General features: G+C 36.1%; 1 protein-coding gene across 1 annotated transcript in view; it reads left to right on the top strand.

Moving 5' to 3' along the window:
- Positions 1-26,499, top strand: part of LOC150100629 (ubiquitin carboxyl-terminal hydrolase 3-like) — a 301,152-nt gene that overhangs the window by 135,818 nt on the left and 138,835 nt on the right. Inside the window, exon 8 of the mRNA XM_090401701.1 lies at positions 15,567-15,680. Coding sequence (XP_090257827.1) covers positions 15,567-15,680 — 114 coding nt within the window. The remainder of the gene's footprint in view (positions 1-15,566; positions 15,681-26,499) is intronic.

Raw genomic sequence — 26,499 nt, 5'->3', positions numbered from 1 at the left:
CGCGATAAACGGGGTATTCCTGTGTGTGTGTGTGTGTGTGTGTGTGTGTGTGTGTGTGTGTGTGTGTGTGTGTGTGTGTGTGTGTGTGGTCTGAAAAGTTCTCAGCCTAACAATGAAAAAACGAATTTATAATTTCAAAATTATTTTTATTTTTCAACATAATCTCCCTTAAGACTAATACATTTATTCCAGCGATGCTCCAGTGCCATTATCCCATTCTTGTATTGGTTCTCAGTAAGATCTACAAAATATCTCTCTACAGCTGCAATCACCTCTTGATTTGAAGAAAAATGCTGACTAGCAAGGAAGATTTTTAGTTTTGGGATGAGATAGATGTCAGAAGGAGCCAAATCTGTGGATGTTTCAACAATTCATAGTTCAGATCCCTTAATTTTCCCATTACCAAAAACACCTTTGTGGGTAGGTGCATTGTCCTGATGAAAGATGATTTTTTTCTTCTGCAAACCGGATCTTTTCTCATGAATTTTTTCATCTAGTCTGGTTAAAATATCGAAATAATATTCCATGATTATTGTTTTACCCTTTTCAAGATAATTAATAAACAAAATGCCTTTAGCATCCCAAAACACTGATTGCATGACCCTTCCTGCTGATGGAACCGACTTTGTCTTCTTTGGCACTGAACAACTGGCTTCTGTCCACTGTTTGGATTCTGGTTTGTACTAGTCCTTCACGTGGATCATCTTAGAGGCTGATCCACGTTTAAACTCGGCAGCTCATTTCATAATTGTTGAAAACGAAGGAGAAGAGTGCCCATAAAACTTTTATGAACTTCGGATGAATTTCTTTTGGTATTAAACTTTCTTTTACAAAGAATTTTATTTTCTTTTTTTTATTCAGACAGCTATATAAAAAAACTACTTGATAAAATGACTTGCAATGCTTACGACATCTGTACCAACTTGGGAAAAAAAAATCTTGCCAATAGTGTTGCCATCTATGGTTGAGGCCGAGAACTTTTCAGACCACCATATACATATATATATAAGACCTGGATTTTGCTTTTGAACATCAGCTCAAGTTCATATTTATTAGTGTTGGTATATAGGTAGGTGGGGATGTTTAATTCTTTTTTAATTGAGATTATTATTGGGATGTCTGAGATGGTTGACGGAAGATGATATACAGGAATAGAAGTAAAAGGGTACAGCATTTTTTGGCAGGATAGGAAGGGAAAACGCAGTGGTTGAGTACTGCTTATGATAAGTGATGATTTATGTCCTCTAAGCGTGGAGGCTTTGGAAGCCAGTGACACAGATTTGAAAGCATATGAGGTGAGTTAGAGGTGGTCAAGACAGGATATTTAGTGGCATTTTGTTACAAGCCAAGGAGCATAAAGGGTGGGGAGCAGGAGATGTTTAGGCAGTTGAGCTTGGCAAGTGCAAGAAGAATGATTGTTATGGGAGATTTTAACTATAACAGTATAAGTTTGGAAGAGGAAAATTCATGTAGTAATAAGAATTTCTGGAATTCTTGAGGGATAGATGTCTTAGACAACATGTATTAGAGGGAACAAGAGGTTCAAGAGTTTTTGGATTTGGTCATAGCATCAGAGGAGCTGATAATAACTGAGATGACATCTCTTCCTCCAGTTGGAGAAAGTGACCATGGAAGATGAATTGACATGCAGGAGTATCAAAGAAAAGGAAATGTATGTGAAATTATAAGGCAGGTGATTATAATAGTCTTAGATATCAACTTAGGGCAGTTCCATGGAGGGCAGAATAGGAAGGCCAGGATGTCATTAGTGTATGAGATATTGTGAAGGAATATTTGTTGGCAGTAATAGTAAGCTGTATTCCACAAGTGAAGAAGAAGACACAATTTGGTGTAAAGTGGATGACAAACAATATCAAACAGGAACTGCAGCTGAAAAAGAAGTTATGCAAGAGATATAAGGAGAGGGGAGAGTGACTAATATAGTAAGGAAGGCCAAACTGGAATATAAAAAGAGACTGACACTAAGATCCAAAGATAATCCTAGGGAATTTTTTAGCTATGTGGCCAGTAGGAGGAGAAATGATTGTGGAAAAATGACATTGTGGGATAAAAATGGGAATAGAGTGACTGATGCAGAGGACATAGTGGAGTTGTTCAATGAACATCTTATTGGAATATTCATCCTGGAGAAGTAAGATTTAATACTAGAGGAATAGGGCAGTTTAGAGGTGCAAGAGGAGTGTGTGTTCCAAATACTTAGTACCCTGAATGCCAGTAAAGCTGTGGGACTGGATGGTATTTCACTACGGAATTTGAGAGAATGTGCTCAAGAACTGACAGCTCCTTTGACCTGGCTTTTCAATGAAAGTCTGGTTACGGGAAAGGTGCCCATGGAATGGGAGGAAAGTAAGATAGTGCCATTGCATAAGTGTGGTAGCAGACTGGAAGTGTCTAACTATAGGCCAGTTTGTGTTTCATCAGTAGTTAAGATCTTGGAAAAATTAGTAATTGAGGGTAATGTTATCTGTGAGAATCAACATGGATTTGTTAAGGGGTGCCCTTGATTAAGTAATATGATTGCCTTTTATAATAAAGCGATGAGCAGTTGATGAGAGAAATGCATATATTGCAATTTTTTTTGGATTTTGCAAAAGCATTTGACAGGGTGCCACATGATAAGCTGATATTTAAGTTGCAGCACATGGGTTTAGGTGTCGGGTTAGTCAACTGGATTCAGAATTTGCTGTCTGATAGGTATCAGAGAGTTGTGTATGGTGGGGCAGTATCAAGGAGGCAGAAGGTTACAAGTGGAGTCCCATGGGGCTCAGTACTGGGACCTGTATTGTTTAACCTTTATATCAATGACATTGTCAATGGATTGCAGTGGGATAATCGGGTGTTTGCAGATGTGAAGCTGGAAAGGGTTATTAGTAATAGTGCAGATGCAGCAGCCCTGCAAGAGGATTTGTATAAAGTAGACTGGTTGGCTAATGAGTGGGGAATGTTGGTTTAATGCAGCGAAATGTAAAGTCTTGAAGTTTGGGATACATCGATGGGAGGCTGCATACTTGATTGGAGGAGCTGTACTGGAGGAAGTAGGGGAGATGAGATATGGGGGTGATGATTGATAGAAAACTGAAATTCAGGGAACATATTGCAAAGACGGTGAAGGTAACCCAGAGGATTGCTGCAATACTGAGAAGGACGCTGACCTGCAGAGATAGAAGAGTTATCATGCCATTGTATAAGACCCTGATCAGACCGCACTTAGACTATTGTTCTCAGATTTGGTCACCAGGATTTGAAGGGGATAAATTAACTGTGAAAAGGGCACAGAGGCAGATAACAAGGATGGTTTCAGGACTGTACAATGTTAGTTTTGAGGATTGGCTGAGGGAATGTGGACTGCAGAGTTTGGTGGATAGAAGGAGAGGTGATATGATTGAGATTTTTAAAGTGTTGAGAGGTGATTACAGGATTGACACTATGGAGTTCTTTTCTTGGTGGAACAGTACAAAGGAGCGATGAGAAGGGGCCATCGCTGGAAGTTGCAAAAGGAAACTGTGAGCAAGAGGGTAAGGAGTGGTTTCTTTGCATGGAGGGTAGTTGAACCGTGGAATACATTTCCTGATAGAGTGGTGAAAGCAAGAACAGTCAAGGAGTGTATGTGATAGACTTTGTTTCCTAGGAAGCATCTCCCACGATGCATTTTGACTCCATGGAGGCCTGAATGATGATGATGATAATTAATATGTAAATTTAAAGGAAAATATTGTAATTTGTTCGAGTTTTTCAGGTTACTAAGTATATCTGAGTAGATGGTGTTTAATTTGAATTGTCTCATTTAATTACCATATCCACTCACCACAATTTATATAATTATAGTTGGTTTCTCAATTTTTTTCATTTCTTCTTTCAAGATTGTTATTTATCATCCTCATTTAATTTCATATTGTTTTTATACCCATGCCCCCCCCCACGCCCTTTACACACACACACACACACACACTACAATCTTAGATTTCCATTTCCAATAGAGACATTCATTGAATCTCTCTGTATTTTTGATTTATTCCTTTTTAAATAATTTATCTTTACTTTAATAATTTCTGATTACCAGAAATTTATTCTTATATTAATTTATATGCTTTCCCATATTTTCTCTACTATTGCAACTTGCAAGTATGGTACTTATCTTGATTTTCAAACTGAGTTTAAAATAGTAGCCTATTTTAAATAGTTTGTTATCTGATTGATACTGTTTTTTTTGGGGGGGGGGGGGTCAGGTTTGGAAGAATATGATTTATATAAACACAGTTATTATGCAACCTTTTCTGTTAATACATTACACATATTACCAGCTTCTGAAGGAATCTGCTAATATAATTAATAGATTCCTTATATGAAAGGCTGTGGGCAAAATGCTTCCTCTTTGATAAACAAAACCATCAGTATTTTATTTTATTACTGTAAATCTTGCTTATGAAAGATTATAAACTTATAGAACATTAATATTCTGGGATGGCAAGGGATTAGACAATTCAAAAAAAATAGCTTCCACCCGGAAGACTGAGGAAAAGCATTATTACTAGCTTTCCATTAATTTTATTCTAAATAAAGCTGTTATTTGTCAGGTCTTCATTATTGTTAGTTTACATTTTGGACATCCTCAGATTTTTCCTGTACTCAGACACCTTTCCTCTCACATTTTAAGTTGACCATACCATCTGAAATTAACTCTACTGATGTAATCTCATCTATTTACTCCCTAATGTTTCCTCAGAATTGTTATATCTGTACTCTTTAGTCTGTGATCAACCATTTTATTTCTAGCTCTTCTTTCAGATTAAGATGGTAAAATTAGTTTTAACACGTTATGTTTTCCATTCCATGTGAATTTAGTCATCTGACTGCACAGTAACTGTTTCTTATTCTGTTATTTTCCATGTGTATGCCATCTTTGATAAAAAAAAAATAAATAAATAAAATAAAATAAAAAATAAATAAATAAAATTGAATAGTTAAAATATGTGATCCCTATTGAGAACAGTTGATGTTTTTATGCTTCTCTTTTCAGAATTTATTGCTAATTTTCATACCACATTCACAGGAATTATTTAATTAGTGTAAAGACCTAAGTTTTACAGAAGATTTAAGATGTAATTACAAGAAAGTTATTATGAGAAAAGTGCAAGAGAATTAGCAACACCCTTGACCAGGCTTTTGTCTCAGCACTGATATGATACTAGATAATTTTAAATTAATATTAACTTTAAATTAATTTATTAATTTTAGAATAATAATAAATTAGTGAGGTGCTTAAGGATCAAAGCTGTATAACTGGGAGGAGACCTCTTCATAGCCTTTACGAGGAATACAGAGAACTGAGCAGGGATTCTGGCCTAGTGTCCAATCGTCACTTTCTCATGAGTGCATCCTGTTAGGTATTTACATGAATACTGAATGAACGAGAATGGGCAGGCAGTTTGGGATTTATCAAACCAAATTATGTATTATTGGCTTAAACCACAATGTAAAATTATGGTACAGTACATTAGAATTTCATTCTGGTTAGGGTGTCACCCACTTAAACAAGTTTCCTGTTGTTTTCATCAGGGATCCAGAGTGAGCAGTGCAAAGACAGCTACTGAAACAAATCCCAGAACACATCCCAACTCAACATCAACAGAGTTCGAGATTTGTACTATCAGTGAAGAAGCATCAATGGAATAGAAATGGAACTAGCAGAAGAATTGAATAAGTACCAGATCAACATAATATGCAACATAAAAGGCAAAAACAGGTGATTTTTATAAGCAACAGATGGAAAATGTTATATTCAGGCAATAAAAATCAGAAAAAAGGAGTAGCTATAGTATTCAACATTAAATATGAAAATAATCTTCTTGAATGGCAGGCAATATCAAGCAGAGTGAATGCAGACAAATATCAGAATTGAGAACTGGACAATGAGGCTTATTTGTGCATATAGTCACACAGAAGGTTTTACTAAGGAAGAAATGGAGGAATTTTTCGAAGTATTAGAGAAGTCAGCTGACAATGAAAAGAGGAAAGTTGGTCCTTGTTGCAGATAGTAATTACTAAAGTGGATAAGGGAAATGCCATTGTAGTTCTAAACCAATGAGATTACAGAGGTAAGGTTGCCTCTTTACTTTTAGATCAGTCTACCTACCTCCCTATAGAATATGATTCTGCCAGCACCCAAATCAGAACACTCCACAGGCTCCTTAAGAAGGTTACCTCTTGGCCTGTGGAAGTGATTAACAGACCTTTTAATTCTAGACACTCATGGATATATGGACTGCCAAAAATCCAGAAGCATGATGTACCATTACGTCCTATTGTGATTTTGATTCCCCCACATACAAATTAGCCAAAGAGTGTTCACACAGCATTCTGGCAACAACACACCTTCACACATAAAAATACTCTGCACACTTTAAAGCCAGTATAGAAAACCTCACACTCCAGTATACTGACATAATGATCAGTTTTGATGTCTTATCCTTATTTACCAATGTCCTACTCAGATACCTTAGACTTCATCCAAGCCAAATTTCCTCTCAATATCTTAGCCCTATTTAAGTTCACAATGATATGATTGAGTTCAGTAGTTAGGGTACCACCCCTCTCCCCTACCCCTTCATAGCAATACCCCTTCATAGTATAGAAAACCTCACACTCCAGTGTACTGACATAATGATCAGTTTTGATGTCTTATCCTTATTTACCAATGTCCTACTCAGATACCTTAGACTTCATCCAAGCCAAATTTCCTCTCAATATCTTAGCCCTATTTAAGTTCACAATGATATGATTGAGTTCAGTAGTTAGGGTATCATCCCTCTCCCCTACCCCTTCATAGCAGTGATTATTCTAAATCTATCACCATCGGGGTACACCTATAAAACTAACAAAAATCCTAAGAAAATATGATCTCACAATTGTTACAAACCACATAAGAAATTGGCATCTCTTATTCACTCCACCAAAGACCAGCCACTTCCCCTAAACCTACCTGGAATATACCACGTCCCTTTGCAGTTACAAACAGGCAGGACAGCCATTATTAAGATATCCGAACACAAGGACTACAACCAGTTCCACCAATACAGCGACGCAGGACTTGCTCACCATGCATTGGACACCCACCACAGAATATGCTGGACGAAGGCCAGTTTATTACACTGCAGCAAGTACAAAAGATTATTCCTTGATCATCCTCAGCTCTGAAAAACTTCCAAAACCTCAACAAATTCGGCTGCATGACACTGCCCCAAATTTGGGAATCTTACATTCTAAGATTGTCAGCCCAACAGTCAAGACAACCCTATTTAGCTCACTAGGGAGCACCTTTTAGGACCGACTTCATTTGGCTTTCTTCATATCAATGCTTTGTGATCCCTGAAGATGGCAATGTAACACTGCTAAAATATAGGTAATTATTAAAGTTTTTATAATTAATAATTTAGTTTATGATTTCATTTCCTAAAAAATTAGAAATAGTCTAACCAACATATAGGCTTATCTACAAGAAACACAAGTAGGAAATGAATCCTGCCAGGCATATAGGAATGTTTGGGAAAAATTTGAAGAGAAGTGCGAAGCTAATAATAATGGTAAGTGCCTGCTGGCTTTTTGTTCAGGGCATGGACTAGTTATTTAACTAACACCATATTCCAACATAAAAAAAGAAAAGAAAAGTTCATACTGAAAAGAAGAGCATGTAAAGAAAGTTTTAAAATGAATCAAAGTTGAGCAGTTTTCAGTGGTAAACTGTAGACTGAAATACACAAACATCATTAAAAAAAAAAAATTACAGTTTGAAAACAAGAACCAAACCTTGAAGATTCATTCGCCAGTGAGGCAGGTGGTTGAGGTTGTCTGCAAGGAAAGAAAAATCAGAACTCCATGGTGGACTCTGGAAGTTAAAGAAAAAGAAGAAATCATATCAAAAGTTCCTGGCAAGTAAGTCAGCTTGTTCTCTTAGAGAATACAGAGAAAAATGTAAGAAAGTGAAGTACTGTGTAAAATTAGCTAAACAAAACTCATGGGAAGAATATATTAAGAACATAGAAAATAAATATCAGGAAGGCTATATTTGAATTATTGAAAAAGAAATGGAAGAAAGAATCAGATGATAAAGGTGATATGAAAACTGGAGATAAAGATATCCTTGATGTTTGTAATAATTACTTTGAAAGAGCAGTTACAGCATAGTGGTAGAAAACACTCATCATGCATTTAATGAGGAATACATATCAGTACTTAAAATGGGAAAAAGCCATCAAAAACCTGGAATGAGGCAGCTGGAGTAGATATTAAGACCTGCTTAGGTCAAATATCAGGTGATTGGAGTAAAGCTCTCATAGTACACATCTATAAAAAAGGGAAACAAAACGAATTATTTCCCTACTGTGATTGTCCCTGGTAAGATTTATGCAAGTGTATTTGAGAAACTGCTAAGGAAAATTTTAGAAGAGAAGCTTGGTGAAGAACAAGCTTGATTCAGGCCAAATAGAGGTGTACTTTATGCAGATGTTATGCTTCTGAATAAATCCAGTACAAGTCTGCATCATTGAATAACTGTTCTAATAAATTTGGTATGAAAATTAGCAGTAAAAAGACAATGAAAAAATAGGCAGAAACACTGAAAATATCAAGTGCATTCTGAATAGTGAACCTATAGAATAAGTAGAACATTTCAGCTACCTAGGCACAATTTTTTTTTAGTAAAGATAGCAAATTAAATATGGAAATGGTATGGTAGGAAGTCAGCTGAATAAATTTATATGGAATAAGAGAGAAATTAGTTGAAACACTAAATTAGCTGTATATACAAGACAGTATTCAATCCAATTATAACTTATGGATCTGAGACCTAGGTTAGAAATAAAACACTTGATTCAAGACTGAAGACCAGCTATGAGAGCTCTGAGAAAGATTAAGCAGAGTGAAAACAGGTATCAGGGGTAGTATTTTAGATTTGCTCTTGCAAACAATGAAAATTGAATTGAATTTCCTAGCAAATGATCTTGCAATTCAATTTGCTAGATAGCTGAAATGTTCTACTTATTCTATAGGTTCACTATTAGTAGGATTTGTCAAATTGTAAAAAATAGTCATTGACAGCCTTGATGACATCCTCTTTTGAAGAAAATTTTTAAGTTTGGGAACAAGAAGTAGTCACACGGGGCCAGGTCTGGAGAATATGGTAGATGTGGAACCTCAATTCGTGTAATTTTGCCATTGTGACAGCTGATGTGTGGTATGGTGCATTGTCTTGATGAAAGAGCACTTTTTATTGTGCTAATCTTTGCTGTTTTTTCTTCAGTTCTTCTTTTAAACGGTCCAACAATGATGCATAATAGACCCCTGTTATTTCTTACCCTTTCCCAAATAGTCTATCATGATAATTCCTTGGGAAACAAAACAGTGGCCATCACCCTCCCAGGTGACTAAACGGTCTTCGCTTTTTTCAGTTTTTACCAGTATTATCCACTGCTTGACTACTGCTTGGACTCAGGTGTGTAGTGGTGGATCCAAGTTTCATCTACAGAACCGATGCAAAAAAATCCTGCGAATTGTGATTAAATATCGCCAAAACACTAGGTTGAAATGTCTTTTTGCATGCGCTTTTGATCAACAGTCAACAATCGCGGTATCCATCACGCACACAATTTCATGTGCAATTTTTCATGCAGGATATTATACATCTGCTCAGCTGAGATGTCTACATCTCAACAATTTCGTGCACTTTCACTCGCGGTCTTCCATAATGATACCATGGATTTTGTCAATCATTTCCTTCATAGTGACCTCGGTTGGGCATCTGGTGCGTGCTTCATCTTTGATGGAATTACCACATTTAAATGCATTTATCCAAAAATAAATAGTCTTTAATGCTGGTGCAGAGTCCCCATAAACTGCAACTGACTTGGCTTTGATCTGCATGGCTGTCCACTTCTTCAAATAAAAGTGTTTTATAAACACTGCATAAAACTCATTTTTCTCCATTTTTATGAAAAATGTGAACATGGTCATTTTAAATGTTTGTCAAACGAGAACTACAAGTTGCATGTGGCTAAAATTTTGCCAGGGATCATGAAAAAGATATGTGCTGACACTGGTATGAATGAATGAATTGTGTCTCCATCTATTGGAAATTTTACGAAACTTTTCAAACAACCCTTGTACCACTTGTATTATTTCAGGTTTAAAAAAAATTTTTTTTTTTTTTTTTTAAGTGGGGACTCATAGTAAACACATATGCAGTAGCTTACACATTTTTGACTACTACAGTTTTCCAGTGCAGTTGCTTCTGTGTATTGGGAGGAAGCTTTCTTTTACATGATTCCTACCTGCAAAACTGTTTAGTGGAGATAACATGCTCTGAAAGTCCTGATTGTTCTAGATCATAGAATTTAATGTAGGTTTCATGCTCCTCATGATGAACAGTTGTATGTCTACTAGTTTAGCTGATAAACTGCAGGTTCAGAAATAAAAATTTGGATAGGAAATGGAGGAAATTTTTCCTATGCAAAATCTAGAAAGTAAGCAGTATTGTTGAATAACTAGTCCTTGCCGATTATTTTATGGAGCGTATAGTAAAAGAACTTTTTGACACTATATTCCCTCAGCCTTGTATATGGTTGTTTAGTTGATGTTGCAGTCTGGTCCCACACTGAGTCAGAAATTACTTCAGTTCCTAGAGAAAATAAACTGTTTCTACTCCTGTTTCAAGTTCACTGTTGAATGTGAATCCAGTAACCAATGACCTTTTTTTGGATACCTTAATAATTCGTAATCCCACAGTTTATGTTGAATTTTCAGTTCATCGGAAGCCAACTTTTACTGGTAGTCCCACCATCATTCATCACTAAAAATGGATGTTATCAAGAGTTGTACATGAAGCTCATAAGAACTGCTCTTCTGATCTTTAGACAAACTGAATAAAATTAAAAGCAATCTGATATGTAATGGATACAACAAACTACCATTCAAAACTTATTGATAATTATCATCCTTCTACTGACTACAATCCAATGTGAAAAGAATTTCAATGCACTACCGTAAAGGACCTTCGGAACAAATAGCAAAAATTCTTCATAAATTCAATCCATATGCTTCCTTCAAACCAAATCGGAAACTATCTTCTTTCTTACCATCAACAAAAGATACATTACCATCTCTTTCCATACCAGGTGTCTATCAAGTACCCTGCATATGTCATCTTTTCTATTTTGGACAGACTATTCCATTCTGCCTTAATTAGAATTGAAGAACATCAAGACTATATTACATTTTTGGAATCTGACAAGTCTGGCCTTGCTTCTCATGCTGTTGACACTAGGCACAGAGTTCTTTGGAACCAGATAGAACTTCTTCATTCCAGCAAGTTCAGATTCAATTGTCCTTTCCTTGGAAACATGTCAAACGCTACGAAATCATCCAAACCTGAATCAATCAAACTGTATGCCAATATCCAAGTTTTGTGATCACTATTAATTATTCATAAATTTGTTATCTTTTTTTAATAATTATTTTAAATAATTTTTTTATCCATGCAGCTTACTACAGTTGTTTTTTTTTTTGAACTCTAATGTAATATCATATACTTCAGCTGCGATCAAGACACAAGCTAATATATACATGATTTATGACTCAATATTTTGATTCATGTTTTGAATGTAGTTAATTGGCATCTCCCTGATGATGTCCATGTAACATTGGATAAAATATATTGCAGGTTATAGAATAAATTCTATGCAATTTTTGTTGCATGTGTAAGTTATTTAAATATGTATAGTGCACATGTTCCATTAAAACTATTAATTAACCTTAAATAAACATGTTTTCCTTCCATAGAAGTCTTACTATCCTTACAAAGTGGGCATTATAATTTTTTTATCATGCCCACTTTGTAAGGATAGTAAGACTATCCTTACAAATTGTATTTTTGTCATGAGCTGCAAAGGCACATTTTTCAGAGAATTGGGGCTTGTGAGGGATTTATAGTGGAGCAGAAAATGAAGAAAGACTTCATTATAGTATATTTTAGTAATTTGGTCAGAGCAAATATTTAGATTGGGAAGAATAGTGAGAGATCCTCAGGCTATGGAAAGTCAGAAATCCTAGAGGTTATCATATTTGGAAATGTAGTGGCCATAGAGTGTGAGAGGCTCAGATTGGCTAGGTGAAGATAAATCTGTAGGAAAGGAGATATGAGGTTATGGTCAAAGTTCACAAGAAACAAGCAAACATCTACATCTTAAGCTAGTGCTGATAGAAAAGCAGGCATCTCAGGGTTGATAGCATTTAGTAAGGAATGTCTAATTTCACAAAATTATTGCAGTCTCCTCTCTTTTATATATATATATATAGCCGTAAATATTGTTACAACTTGAACAGTGCATAAACCTTTAATCTATCAGCAATCATTTCCGGCTTTCAGCACATACAACCCACATGTATAATGTGCATATAGCAGTGCCCAGTATTCAAAATATCCCCTTTTGCCTTTACGCACACCCAAGTCTGTAAGGCCACATATCGATGGTAGTACACAACATCCAATGGAAATACTACCACTGTTCACTTCAAATCCCTCCAGACTGGCAATGCTGGGATACTGTTTCATGCAGGCTACTCTCCCAAGCTCTTACCACATTTGAAGTATGGATCCAGATTGGGACTTTCAGACAGCCAGTCAAATGGTGATATGGTCAGACACATTTGCCACCAACCACTATTGTGTGGTCCTTGCCTTGTGTGCGGGAGGCTGAGACCTGTTTGAAGGTCCATTGCCTTCCATGAAAAGGTGTTCATAAGCCATACAGGTTCCAGCACAGTGTCTTGATATACTTTGGAGGTTTTGATCCCTTTCTTGCAGAAATGCAACTTGGATACCTCCTAATACACCTCCCCCCCACACACACACCCAATTGTTTTGGCAGTTAAATGACACTTCAGTGGTGAAAAATCTCATCTGTGAAGAGGATGTCTCTGTGTCTGTTGTTTACATACTGCCAGAGAAGTGCCTTTGATTTTATCACCCTCTGCTGCATAAGTTGTGGTGTTAGGAAATGTCCAATAGAACAACAACAGGCTCGTCCCCAGGTTATCAGATCAGTTAGTGCACGTTACATTGTTCTCTGTGAAACGTTTATCTCTCACAATATCACTTTCTGCATTCTCACAAAATTATGGTGGAGGCATGCCTTCACAGCCCTCACAAGCTGTTGCATCCTAATACAGTGGGGTCAATCTGTTCTTTGGCAGTCAGATATGTCTTCTGTACTGTTATAACAGTTAATAGTCCAATACACAAACATTTTACAGTTCCTGGGTGTTTTATGCATGTTGATACACGAGATACAGCCATAGGATATACCAGGAGGCATAGGGCTAGTCACCTTATCCTCGGGACGAGTATAACTTAGAAAAGCTCAAGTCAGCTCTGTAACAGGCCAGTAGGCCTAATACATAGTAGGAAGAAGAAGAAGAAGAAAAAGATGGAAAATAACATAATACAAGGTTGCTGCATTCCAACCTTGTGAAGTGCTGTTACAGCTACATGGTTCTCATAATCTTCCAACTGCATCTTAAACTGTACCACTAGGCCTGTCTCTACTGATAAACATGCAATTTTGGCTGCATGCAGTGCCACTGACAGAACTGGGCTCATGCAATTCTGTGAATAGCACTGGGGGTGTGCAGAAGTTGTAACAGTATTTATGGAAAGTTATATGTTATATAGTATCATGCAAGAGATATAGTTGGGGATAGCAGAGGTAGATTGCTTGTGGAGAACAAGTGTTTGGTTAGCAATAGAGTAGTTTTCAATGTCTGTGATTAACGATGCCGGTGCATTGTTAATGTTGGTACTGATGCCTCAGATGGTGAAACAGATCTGGAAGTGCTTTTTGTTGGATGAAAGTTTTGCATGCAGTGCCACTGACAGAACTGGGCTCATGCAATTCTGTGGATAGCACTGGGGGTGTGCAGAAGTTGTAACAGTATATTTTTATATTTTGATAAAAATATACTGTTACAACTTCTGCACCTATAGATATATTTTTGCATTTTTTTTGTTGTATTGTTTATATTTTTGTTTTTATGGGAGATTTTTTTATATATCTGTAGTGGCATTAGTGTTTATATGTGCTAGTGATTTCATGCTTGAATTATTGCAGGATATTTATAGAGCAAGGACATTCAACAGCATTGAGGGACTTACTCTTACTTTCCATAAAGAAAGTGTCCAAACTTCAGGTGTGGCTTTGACAGTCTCTCGTTACACTGTTGTACTCACTCCCTCCATGCATAACCCAACAGATTAAACAGTATTAGGATTATTATTATTATGTGACACTTCCAGGGAGTCCAAAGCCTCATCGAGGGAGAGTGTGCCAACGGCATCGGATGATTGATCCCCTTCCAACTACTAATCGCGCTCAAACTTGCTTAAGTTTTTGCGAGCCATTAGTAGCAGAGGCTCTACCAATAGGAAGCCTACAGACTCATTACCATTAGGTTCAGTCCTATGTACTATCTAGCAGTCAGCCTGCAGAAAGGACTTTACTGCTATACCCTAAATGGAGGAGGTGCTGTGTCCCTGCTTTATTAATAACAGTGCACTGAGCATGTTCAATGAGGCTATCACTCACATTGTATGTGAAAAGGGGAGTTGATGGAAACAAGAGATCCTGCTTTGGAAACAAAATATAGCAACTCATGGTGGTGTTTCACTAAGTATGCTCATGGAATAAGTATTTACATTTACCTTAGAATAAGTATATTTTCTATGGATCATGCACTATTTTATACAACTGTGAAAAGAATCATATAACCATGATAGGTTATTCACTTGATTTGATAGGCACCACAGTAATAGTGTATCGCTAAAATGAGAAATCTGGTTCAACTTATCATGCTGTTCATAATGACATGGTTATCATTGAATGAGGTTGTGCTTATTTCATACCTGTTTGACAAAAAATTTAAAAAAAACAATGTTTAAAAGCCTGTAATTTGGGTAGGAATGCTGGTTAACTCTACATAGTATAGCGGTCTTTTTAATTAAAATTAAGTGATTGATAATATTAATAAAATGTCTTACTTTTTTTTTTTAGAAGCTATGTGAACTTTTAGAGCAGATTTTTGCTAGAAAGTGAGTTCTATGGATTTATGTAATTCTCAGTCATGGTAAATTTAAAACAGTAATGAAACAAGTATTATGTAGAAACAGTAGTAAAATAAGTATTAAATCCATTTATAATACAAATTTTGATGGCTTAATAAATATCCATGCTGTTTATAAAAAAAAAAAAAAAAAAAAATTAAATGTGTTTTTTATAAAGTTTTTTTAAACTAAATTTAAACTTTATAAAAATAAAGCTTATTTTCTTGTACGTGAAAGTTTAATTATTTTCTTGTGAAAATTATATAATTATGATTCTATTACTTAATCTTATTTTTGCTATGCATTGAATTGCTGTAATTTTTAAGAGTAATTGGGATATGTAGTATACAATTTAAGAACAGTTGCATTATATATAAAATAAAAATGAGTACTTTTACAGGCTTCTTGCTGAAGAACTTAGGAAGACATTAATATCTCTTTGGCAGGGAAGCAAAACAGCAATATCACCAGAATCTCTCTTTGCTGTTATATGGAAAGTTGTGCCAAGATTTAGGTTTGTTTGGCATTTTTATATGTTGTAAATACATATTCCGTGCTTGTTTTTATTGAAGAGTTTGTTTAATTTGTTCCTTTTTGTGTAAAATACTGAAATGTTCACAAACAGTCAAATTACTTTCAGATATTTCAAGATTCAGATGATGAACACTTTGCTTTAACTGCACTTAACTGAGACATGCATCTGCTTCCATGGTGTGAGAAAAATTCTCCACAAAAAATCGACACCAATGATTATCAATGTAATTTCCTTTCAGTTTTGATGGATTGATCAAATTTTCTTCTCCCCCCCCCCCATCAGGATATATTATTCTAATAGTTTTCTGGTATATGGATTTGAATAGGCTAACATGTATTTAAACTTAGGTGTGATTTAAGCTCATCTTCATATTTAATAGAATGAAAACAGCACAACAAAATACTAAAACATGGGTTTAAATAATTCCAATATTTTGTCTCTATCACAAAAACATTATCAGGATACAATATAAAAATGGTAATAACATACAAAAATACAACAAACAATAAGTGGAGGACGCTAGACTTAGAGGCCTAAAATCCTATGAAGGATGTCCCATGCAAGTACTTGTAGCTAGTCTAAGATGTTGGGGTAGAAGTTTTAGAATTACTGCTTACCAAATCTTGAAGTTTTCACATAACCATATTTATTGAGATTTTGGTTAGCTTTTTTTTAAATAACTGTTGCTGGTTATAAAAAAAAAAAATTCAAGTTTGTATTTGCTGCCGTGAAGCATAGTAGTTTTTTTCCCATTTGATTCTGGACAGTGTGTTCAAGGCATGTTCATCCAGACATGACTGAACATAGTTGTTACAGCAGGTATATTTCTTGTATTCCTCAAGATAGTTGTTGTCAGATCCACCGGTTTGTCCATAATACCACAGCTTACAAGAACACGTAACCTTGTACACCCCTGCAACAGATAGGAGAAATAGTTGATCAATAGTAGAATGGGTAAGGACAGCCAACATTCATATGTGGTTTAAATGCAATTCAGGGAGTATTTTTTTTTGGGTGGGGGTCACCAAATTATTAAAAAAAATCTTAAGAATATGGTTGCGTGAAATTTTCCATGATTTGGGAAATAGTAATTGTTAGACCTCATGCTCAACAGCTTAAGCTGGTTATCAGTGCTGATAGGACTTCAGGCTTCCAGATTAGCACCTTCCACTTGTTGTGTGTGTGTTATTTTTTTTTTTTATTATATCCCATGTGATGTCTCTGAGACAGACAGAATGTTGGAACTATTAAACCTGTGTTTATTTGGTTGTTTTGTTTTCAAAACCTGAAAATGAGCTTCATTGGGCTAGTTCTCTGGGCAGATAAATTTTTTTTTATCCCCTTGGCTAACTAGTTCAGCACTAGGTCAGCACAGGCAGATAATGGATGTCAGTTCAGTGTTCTCAAATGCAAAGTTATACCTTTTGGATTGAAGATACTCAGGATGGTATATTATTACATATTCATCTTAGAATAATGATAAACAGTGGTTTTAAGTTAAGGGATCAGTTACAAAGGTGGCATAACAGTACAGATTAACATTTATCCTGATATTAAGAAAGAAATAATTTTATGTATCATTTTCTGATGTCATCTCCACGGTTTTGAGGGAAGGCAGGGGAAACTGCTGAAGTTGAGTGCAGAAGCAAGTAACTAAGATGTGATATTAGGACTAGTGGAATGTTGAATATAGGAATAAATTAAGGGAACAGGGGTTCCTTTAATTTATTCCTAACCATAACCCTTGCTAACAGTTACCAGAAAAGTTAGTTAATGGGGGGGGAAGCATGTCAAGGGACTTTGTAGAATAAAAGTGGATAAATCTTTTAGTAGTAGGGGGAAAGAGAACTAGGGATCATCCTTAGAAACTGAGTATGAAAGTAATTAGGTTAGCAAGAGTGTCATAGCCAAATGTCTTTTGTGGTGAATGGTGAAATGTGATTTTTTTCCTGCCACTGCACCAATTATCTACTTTAGTAACTATTCTTTTCCTATTATGTTTAAATGATCACCACCTTACATTGGGTCTGCTTTCACATTGCTAAATGCCAACAATATTAAGTACCAAATGTCATTATTTTTAATATGATCTTACCATAGATCCCGTGTGCTCACTCCCTAGTTTTTCTCAGAACTTGCATCTTTAGTCTCTAGTCTGATCAGCTGTTTTAATTCTCACCTAGCTCCCAGTGATAAATTAAAATTGGTTTGAATAGGTCTTGGTCAGAAAGAACTGGGTTCGATTCCTGTCATGATGCGAGAAACCTTTTTCAGGTCTTTTTCGACTAAAGGTGACTTAGCTGATCTTCTCATATGGAGGTAGAGGATTTTTTTCATCCTTCAGAACAGGCAAACCAGTCCTGTGAACACACATCTGCAGTCATAAATACTTAGGGCAAGGAAGGCAACCGGAAATCACCTTGTTTCATAATTATTATTCCCTGATAAAATAGCATATTGTTATTCAGCTAACCATATGGTTGAAGACTAAACAACAAACAAGATGTCCTCAAAGGCAGAAATTAAGATATTTTAGTCAGAGACTCAGAAGTAAACTGTTTCTGGCACCTGTGTATTCAACAGGTGCCAGAAACAGTTTACTTCATAAAATACTGCTATTCAACACTGAAACAGATAACATCTGTATCAAATGTTCCAACATTTTCACTTCACAAATTGTCAGTTCCACAAAAAGAGAATAGTTTTCCATCTAATCTTCACTCAAAAAAAAAAAAAAAAAAACTTTTAACGCTTAAAGATACATAAAGTTCTCAATAGGAACGTGAATGAATGAAGGAATCCAAAATGTGCAGCTATTCATTCCTTATATTTTTCTTTATTTCTTATGGGGGAGTTGAAAATAATTCTTTATATTCTTCTATCTGTTTTTTTTTTGTGTGTGTTCTCTCTCATATCCATCAGTTGTTTGTTTTATATCACAGTAGAGCATACACTATATTCTCTCAATTGCAACTCTGCAAACTGATGCTACAACAGCCAGGTATCACAAACAGCAAAGAGGAGTTTTTCCAGTAATGGTGGACTGGGTACGTTTGTTTGCAGTGTGATGAAGTTTATTTTCCACTTGATTATTTTGCACTTAGTATATTAATAATAAAAAGCTATTTACAGTAGGGTGACCAGATGTTCCTTTTATAGACTCTGGTCCCGTTGTCCCAACAAAACCTTAATGGGATGCTAATTGTCCCTTTTTGAATTCATGGCATGACTTCATTCTTGTATGTTCGAATATGGAAAGGATAATGTCTCTGCTGGTGATGTGATCGCTTGAGATCAAAAACATGCATGCTATGATGATTATCAACCATTATGAATGCACTCTCTCTGCAATAGGACAAAAATGCTGCAACCAGTGGCAGCACTGCTGCATCCGGGTGGTAACAAGGTTACTTTGTCTTCCATACCATTGTTTTGTGCTTCTTATGCCTGTCTGTTAGTAATTGTGAAAGTTAAAGCAAGCATATATCATGAGTGGTGATATTTCATCCAGATTCTTTCTTGAAAGACGACAAAACAACAAACAAGTTGCAATGTACTGTGTGTTGTTCAGTTTTTTCAATTGAAAATGGAGGCTGTTCCAATATAAAACAGCATTTGACAAAGCAAAAACATTAATTGGCAGCTGCTGCTTGCAGTTCAAGTCAAGATGTTACATCATTTTTCACAAAAAATTCAAAAGGGAAAGATGAAAGTAAATGTCTTTCAGCTCAAGAAGATTTGTTTGCGTTTTATGCAGCAAAACATAATCTTTCTTTGAGGTCAATGGACTGCACCTCTGCAGTAGTGAGGAATTTATTTCAAAAGAAATTTACATGTGGGCGAACAAAGTGCCAATGAATTTTAGTGAATGTCCCTGGAACTTTATGCAATGCTAGAAATAGCAATTGAATTGAAACAAGCCAAATATGTCATTATTGGTAGACTCATCAAACCACAGAAATTTGAAGTTGGTGCCTGTCCTTGTTAGGTACTTCATCCTGAATAAAGATATTCGGGTTAAAGTGATAGATGTTCAGATCATAACAGGAGAAATAGCAGAACTGCTTGCAAATCATATATTGGATATTTTGCAGAAACACCAGCTGACTGAGAAAATTATTGCATTTTCTGCAAATAACTGCAACACCAACTTCGGTGGATACAAATGAGGTGGTTCCAACAATGTATTTTCAATACTCAACAAAGGGTTAAAAATGAACATTCATACTATTGACTGTGCTGCTCATATTATAATAGTGTACAGACAAGTGCTGATATTTTGCCTATTGATATCAAAACAATTGTAAATATTTCAGCATTTCCACGTTTACACCGTTGAGAGTAGAGGAATTGAAGAATTTTTGTGCATTTACAGAAATTGAATACAAGTGTGTTCTAGGTAGTGTGCAAACAAGATGGTCATCATTACTACCAGCTGTGGAATAGGATTATTGACATGTATGATGGACTCGGATCTTATTTTTATCACAAGATAAATGCCCTACATTGTTGAAATCATTTTTCGGTAACCAACAATCAATACTTTAGCTCCATTTCATAAATTGAAGCACCGTTTTGTTTCGCAAAAAGCGCTCCGTATATACAACCGCGCTAGCTACACGTTACTTTGCGAACAAATCACCGCCACATGGTTAGGCTTAGCCAAAATTAACGAAGCTATTCGTACCCTCGAAGAGGAACTTTCGTGCACTTTGAATCAAGAACTGTGGATAATTTTACATGACGTCTCGTGTACCTCCACAGACAAAGAGTTTGAAAAGATACGAAGCCGACAGATGAAGAAATTTGATAAATTAATAAAAAAGAATTCCACCGTCAATCCTGAACTTGCTACCAACACCGTAATCAACCTTTCTTCAGTCACCCTGAAGCCTGAAGCTCTCAACGTGCTTTCATGTGGCCACAACTTCGCCATTGCTCCCAAAAAAATACCAAGTGAGGATATTATGATCCAGATTGAAAGAGGAATCCGCCACCTTCCACATCAAATCGCCAACAGTGTAAGACTGGATGTAGCTTGTGTCCTTTCCATAGCAAAACCACCCAAAACCAATATATCCAACAAGGAATTTGAAGCCCTACAGGAATTGAGAAATAATAAAGAATTAGTTATCACCAAAGCGGATAAAGGAAATGCAACTGTAGTACTTAACCAAAAGCACTACAAAGGTAAGCTGAATGCTCTCCTATTAGATCGGGTTACTTACCTCCCCATCAATTACAATCCCACCAACTCGCAAATTAGAAAACTTCACAGCCTCCTTAAGAAAGTCACTTCTTGGCCTGTAGAAGTTACCAACAGATTAAAACCGTTTAACTCTACACCCCCCCGTATTTACGGACTCCCAAAAATACATAAAGAAAATGTGCCATTACGTCCCATAGTGGATGGCATTGATTCCCCCACATACAAATTAGCTAAATATTTGGCCAAAGAGCTCACACACTATACTGGCAACACACCATCACACATAAAAAAACTCAGCCCACTTCAAAGCCAGCATAGAAAACCTTACACTCCAACATAATGAAATAATGGTCAGCTTCGACGTCTCCTCCTTATTCACCAATGTCCCACTCAAGGAAACTTTAGAGCTAATCCAAGCTAAATTTTCTCCCGATATCTCAGCCCTATTTCAGTTCACAATGAACTCGGGCTATTTCGTTTGGCAGGGAAAATTCTACAAACAAATAGAGGGGACAGCCATGGGCTCACCACTCTCCCCACCCTTAGCCAATTTCTTTATGGAGACCTTTGAGGAAAAAGCCTTAGCCTCTGCCCCACAAAAACCAACCATATGGCTTCGCTACGTTGATGATGTGTTCGCTATTTGGCCACATGGCTCTGAAACACTCCTCTCCTTCCTCACACACTTAAACAACCAACACGCCAGAATCAAGTTCACCCTGGAAAAAGAGGAAAACAACTGCCTCCCCTTCATAGACACACTAGTCACCTGCCAGCTTGATGGAACTTTGGTTTTCTCAGTTTACAGAAAACCCACCCATACAGGCAGATACATCCACCAACAATCTCACCACCTCCCCTCACAACAATATGGAGTGGTAAAAACACTATACAACAGGGCTAAACTAATCTGTTCTAACGACATAGCCCTTAACACTGAACTAAATCACATCCTAAACACTTTCTCAGCCAATGGCTCCCCCCCCCCCCAAAAAAATCCAAAAAATATTAAAACCTACAAACCACAGCCCCCCTCCTCCCCCCTCCACAAAAAAGATTACTCTAAATCCATCATCATTCCCTACATCCGAGGCACCTCAGAAAAAATTACCAAAATTCTAAAAAAAACATGACCTCACCTCTTGTTACAGGCCTTACAGAAAATTGGCATCCCTTATCCGCTCTACCAAAGACCAGCCACTTCCCCTAGACCTACCTGGTGCATACCAGGTCCCTTGCAGTTGTAAACTATCGTACTTTGGCCAAACAGGCAGGACAGCGAATATCAGAATTTCTGAACACAAGGACTACATCTGGTTTTACAAATATAGCCATTCTGGTCTTGCAGACCATGCTCTGGATACTCGCCACAGAATACGGTGGAAGAAAGCAAAAATAATACACCGGAGCAAATATAAATTCGAAAGATTATTTATGGAATCAGCCTCTGCCCTAAGAAACTCTCCAAACCTCAACAAATTTGGTTGTATGCGACTGCCCCAAATTTGGGAGGCATACATCAGCAGACCTTCAGCCCAACGGCCAAGAACGCCTACTTAGCCTGCCAGAGGGCACCATCAGGACTTCTAGGAGAAAGATAGCTTCATATCTTCATTTCCAGTTACTATATTGTTAGGGCCTGTTGTGCTCCTGCCTTTTGTAAGTTCCTTTAGAAAATGGCAATGAGACATTGCCGAAATATCGGAAATATCTATTAAAGTATTATTTAATTTATATTCGGATCTACGTTGTTTCAATTCCCTAAGTTATTTAGAAATTCATACAAAGCCAGCTGAAAATATTCTCAGCAACTGAAGTGATAGAAGAATTGGAATTGCTCAGACAGAAAATTGGAAAGCTGAGAACTTTCAAACATTTAAGATGTCATTAATTAGTTCTGAGTTCAAAGATGAGGGTGTCTTTGATGGAAAAAGAATTTTTAGACACTACAAAATTATTTTATGATGCTTTCCTTGAATATTTAGGCAAATTTTTCTAAATTGAAAGCATTTCACTGGATTAAGTTGCAAACTCCACTAACTTGGGCTGAAGTTGCAAGCAGCCTAAAAGCAATCAGTGATATTAACAGCAAAATATTCAATATTGTTGATGATGATTAATTATTTGATGAAGCCAGCCATATAAATAATCTGGAACTCCAAGATGGAAGAATAGAAGGACAGAAACATTGAAGTGGACAAAAAGTGGTGTGATGTGTTTAAGGTGCTCCAAGAAAAAAACATCCCCTACAAAAACATATTGCCTGTTGCATTTGTTGGCAATCCCAGGAATAAACGCAGCTGTAGAGAGAATTTTTTCTCTCATGAGTTCTTTGTGGTCTGATGAAAAGAACTGCTTCAACACAAAGACTGTGAAAACAATAATTGTGATCAAGACACACTTTGACATTTGATGTATTGACTTTTATGAGTGCATCTTGAAAGAACCAACACTTGTGGATGAAATAATGTCTTCATATAAATATAATATTGATAATGTAAATATTATTTGTCGGCTGCAAATATCGTAAAATTTATGTTAGCTGTGCCATTGTAATATTCTAAGATTCTGTTATCAATATTTTAATTTGTTATCAACCGCACCTTTTATTCCCTTACACGTGCACTTTAGGCCTAACTTATTTCTTCTACCTTACTCAGATAAAGCCAAGTTATTTAGCCGGTCTTGGGTGTGGACAGCAAGGTTTCCCCCCTCAGTTTATCTAGGGTTTTTCATCCCACAAGCAGGCAAACCGACCCTGTGAACACACGGATCTACAGCCATAAATACTTAACCCCCCCCCCATGAGGGGGCTCAACTCGCCCCAATAGGGACAGGGGAGAAAAGAGAGGAAACTCCATGAATAAATGACTCAAAACTATAATCTGCTTGAGATAGACCTCACTATTAATCCCTTGTAATCTTCTATATGTTTATACCACTAGTGAATGGCCTTTGTTATTAGTCTATCCATGATAAACAGGTTAGTTACCAACTCTCAAACTATGCAATTTAGAAAAATTTATTTGTTTAACAACTGTGCCACTCTAAATCATGTATATAGCTTGAGAATTTAAGTATGGAACATACGCAAGATCAAATTTAACATACACAGTCCTTTACAGCTACTCATGGCAATTCTTAAACAGGCTCGCAGGTTTGCTAATTTTTTTTTGAGACAGCGCATTGGCAAATAGATCAGGCCAATATTTTATTTTAACGTAGTAAAAATAGTACAATGCACAACCAAATATGAAACATTAACTCTCTAAGGCCTATTACATTCACATTATGCAAAATATGCGACTGAACATTATGCACACAATACTTAGTTAACCCTCTCACAATGCTTAGATATCTTAGACATGTAGGTGCTTTTTATGTTACACTTATCTAAACTTCGTTCACTACATATCAATGTTAACATTCGTTTTTTCCTTTCACTGCCTCACTTTATTAACTAACTAAATACTAACAATTTCCTGTAAGCACATATACAATTTTCAAGTGCAGGCTTTTAAGACATTAACAAAGTAGTGCTTACTTGCATTTTACTTTTACAAACACAGCTCAGTCAATTTGAACAAACCTCAGCTAATTTAGCTTGACATTTTGTCTTCTTCCTGGGTACTGGTGTAGCCTGGATGATCCTGACTGTTCTGCTGTAGAAGTTTCCGAGAAAGCTTAGATTGATTTTCTGTCAGAAAACTGGAATGGAACTGCCAAAGTCACCACGATTTCTAACGGGTAACCGCACTCTCATAGCATGTCCTTACATCCACAGGAAATTCATCCAAATAACGGCCTCCCCCCACACACACCTGGGGTCATGTACCTGGAACCAAAATCTGGAGACGAAAAAAACCTAGAGCCCTCTTCTTATATCATCACTAATCCTTTGTTCTTCTGATGTCGTTTCCAGGATTACCTGCAAGCATGATGACGTTACTTCGACTCCCTCCGTTCCTAGCTGCATATTTCTATATTCGCATGACCTTGTGAACTTTTATTTTTACTTCATCCATGTTAATCTCTTGCTTTCTGTTTTACATATACTTCAATATACATTACTTTATGCATTTTAACAATAGAGGCATAATATTCATTTTAATATGTTTCTAATTTCTATATGTTCGGAAACCTCTGTAAAATTGATCTCGGAAATTTAATAAAAAATTTATCGCAAGAGATTTTAAAATAATGCTGATACTCCATAATTATAATGCACACTTCAGTCCTGTGTACTGTAATTATATGTTATTCCATTTTTATGTAGTGCATACCAGAAGTGTCCCATTTTTGTCCCTTTTTTTTTTGTTTTGAAAATCTGCTGAACAATAAGTTGTTTCCATTGATAACATAGCCAGGATGCACAGTTAGGCTTAATGCCCTCACTAGTCAACCACTAATAACAAACCACAAGCACTATTGCTATATTCTTCATAGTAAAATATTATTTTAACAAATATTTTATCAACATAACAATATTTAATACATCTTATTTCATTTTCAATTACTTAAACTAACAGTAATATTTTCCATAAACATGTTATTTAAAATATCTTAATCATGTTAAGATATTTTAAATATCTTTTCATGGTATACTTTCTTATTTTTTATGACTGCCTCTTTAACTTCCCAAGTGCACTGTTGATTTTTATATCTTTACAGACTTCATACCTCTCTGGCTGAATCTATCAATGTTTTCTTCAATCTATCATTGAGTCTATGAGCCTTGTAGAACCGTTATTTTGTTTTTGAAACTTTCTTGCATACTTTTCTTTTCAGTATCTGTTTAGTTTAATCTCAAATTGTTAATGGTGATTCACTTCATATTTCAAATCTTCCATATATCCTTGTGTGCTGAACCAGTGTGAAGTTATTGCATTCAGCAATAATGTAGTCAATGGGACTTTGATTTCATGTCTTTCTTCTCTCCTTATGAATTTGTACACATCTTTATGTTGGAGCATGGGTAGGGAATGAATTACATCATCATATAAACTAGTAATGCGTGTGCAAATCCGTGAATGGATTTTTTTTGGGGGGGGGGAGATGGATTTATTTTGCTGTTTAACTTGTAAGATAATGACATTGGGGATGGTCTGCAGGGGACTACATTTATGTGCTGATGGTATATAACAGGGTCGCCACAACGTGGCATGTAGCTCGCATTCACTCTTCACAATCTACCATGAAAAAATAAACAAAAAGAGAAGAGGAGACAACAAAAAAGAGGATCAAAATTTAAAAAAAAAATAAGAGGAGAGAGAGAAAAACAGAATTAATAAAAATTACTGCAATAAAAAAGTTTAATTCAAAATACATTAAATGCAGTTTACTTTGAATGATTAGAATAAGTTTCAAGTCGAAACACAATAATTTTAGTTACTTATTTACTAGTAGAGGCCTTCCTTGTATCCATTTTCTTAACAAGCTCCTTAAAATTAGGTGTGTGATTAATCAAAACAGTTCTTACAAGCTCATTATAACCTCGCCATGCTCACACTCACTTAGTCCCATACCATTGCATCAGTCAAAGGTTGCAGCTCTTCTAAGTCTTACAGGAATTATTTTGGCTCCAAAAGG

Source organism: Typopeltis vanoorti, chromosome 12 (assembly GCF_054136105.1).
Source record: "Typopeltis vanoorti isolate ZY-2024b chromosome 12, IOZ_Tvanoo_1.0, whole genome shotgun sequence".
Lineage (NCBI taxonomy): Eukaryota > Metazoa > Arthropoda > Arachnida > Uropygi > Thelyphonidae > Typopeltis > Typopeltis vanoorti.
Note: the sequence above shows the minus strand (reverse complement) of the source record. Positions and strands in the feature narration are given on the sequence as shown.